General features: G+C 64.1%; 1 protein-coding gene across 1 annotated transcript in view; it reads right to left on the bottom strand.

The window, feature by feature from the left end:
• Positions 1-1,917, bottom strand: part of BCAN (brevican) — a 22,085-nt gene that overhangs the window by 17,893 nt on the left and 2,275 nt on the right. The window contains 1 exon segment of the mRNA XM_019473164.1: positions 811-878. Coding sequence (XP_019328709.1) covers positions 811-878 — 68 coding nt within the window.

Consider the following 1,917-nt stretch of genomic DNA (forward strand, 5'->3'; position numbering starts at 1 on the left):
GCAGCCCCGCGGCAGCCCTTCTTCGCGGCGGGGGGAATGGCAGCGCCGGGGGGGGTTCCCCTTCCCCGGGGCCGCTGCGTGGGGCTGAGCTGCGGCTTCTCCGGCGCAGGGCAGGCCGCGGTCGGCAGCAGGTTGGCAGGACGGCTGGGAACCAGCTCCACCAGGCATAAGTGCAGGCACCGAGAAAAGAGGAGTCCTCTGTGTGTGTCCGTGTCCTCGTCTCTTTTTTTTTTTTTCCTTCCCCTTTCCCTCCTCCTTTTATATTTATTCCTTCCCCTAATTAAGAAAAAAAAAAATTATTACCATGTTGGCAGGCTCTTCGTCCCTCCCCTTCCCTCCCTCCTGGCAGCTGGCAAACCCAGCACGAGATGCCGAGCGTGGGGAGAGGAGGATGCTCAACCCGGGCACGTTATTTAACCCGACGCAGCAGAGGTGGAGGAGCAGCCGGCGCTGGCTCCCCCCGGACCCAGCCGGGGGAAGGGGGGGGGTTCCCCCACCACGGCCCCCGCCACGGCACGGGAATGCCCTTTGGATGGTTATTTCTAATATTTGGCAGCTTCAGCTGGACGGGGAGGGGGCCACGGGCAGGGGTCCCGGTAGCCAGCGGAGGCTTTGTCATGCAAAACCCCCTTTGCAGCGAGGCCGGCGGATGCCCACGTGGGTGGAGGCACCGTCCGGGGGCTGGAGGGACCCAGGGGCTTTGCCAACCCCAGAAGGGTGGTGGAAGCAGCCAGACCCGACCTCCCAACACGGCACTCACAGCCGAGCTTGGTCCCGCGGCGAGCACGTGCCGTGCCTCAGTTTACCCACCTGCATCCGTGTCACAGGGATCCAGGATGATTAACGCGTCTTTAGGTTTGATGGCTTGCAGATTGCTCCTGGAGGGACGTGTTGGGACCTGGGTGCCCTGGGCACCCGGTGGGGTCGGGGGTGCAGCTGGAGACCCTCATTTGCAGACCCAAGCCCCTCGGGAGAAGGGCAGTGCCCACGAGCCAGCATCGGGGCTTTTTTTAACCAGATCTCGCTCAAACTTTCTCTGGCATGGAGCATCCTCTGCCCGGGGGGGCCAGCGCGGAGCCTGCCAGATAATTGCTCGGGTGAGTTTGCAGAAAGCCGCAGCTCCTGAGCAGAATTAATCACTCGTTGCCCTGGGAAATAATAACGGGTGGCGGAGACGGTCTCGTTAGCGGTGCAGTCCGGCGGGTGATGCACACCGCAACGCTCTGCCCTCGAGGCAGCCGCATCGCGGTGCGGGGCCGGGATGGACGCTGGGACAAACGCCGGGACAGACACGGCGACGGACGCAGGGACGGGCAGGGGCGAAAGCCACAGGCTGCCCCAGCCTCTGCCCCCCCCATACCCGACCCATGAGGTCACATCCTGCACCCGGCACTTTTGCGGCAAAAGGCTCGGTGCTGGGGGAAGTGCAGAGTGCCTGCTCAGCAAGGAGCATCCCCCATCCTAATTGGGAACAAATGTTCCCAGCCTGGCTGGGGTTTCCTCGCCGGCTCAGAGCGAATCTTCCAGGGCTGCCGCTCTGCCTGCCCCTTCCCAGGGCAGCTCCTGGTCTCTCCTGGCCAGCGGCACCAGTGGGGCAAAGCCGTTGGGACATCCAACTCCTGGAAGGGGCAGGGGAGGAGGGAGAGGGGCCAAGGCAGCAGCAGGGCACAACCCTTATTAGACATCAGAGAATCCCCATCCCTTCCTGCAGCCCCAGAGATGTCGGGAACCTCCCAGCCCTTCCCATTGCCCCAGGCCCAGACCCAGCAGCTGAGTGCATGGGAAAGGGGTCCGGCCCCACGGGGACCCCGTCCAACAACCGCAGCCCCCAGCTGCAGGTGGTCCCCAGCTGCGTTGAGGCTGAAAGGGCCCCGATGCCCAGCTGTGCTTCCTCCTCCTCCTCCTCCTCCTCCTCCT

This window comes from Aptenodytes forsteri, unplaced genomic scaffold, assembly GCF_000699145.1.
Source record: "Aptenodytes forsteri isolate BGI_AS27 unplaced genomic scaffold, ASM69914v1 Scaffold230, whole genome shotgun sequence".
Classification (NCBI taxonomy): Eukaryota; Metazoa; Chordata; class Aves; order Sphenisciformes; family Spheniscidae; genus Aptenodytes; species Aptenodytes forsteri.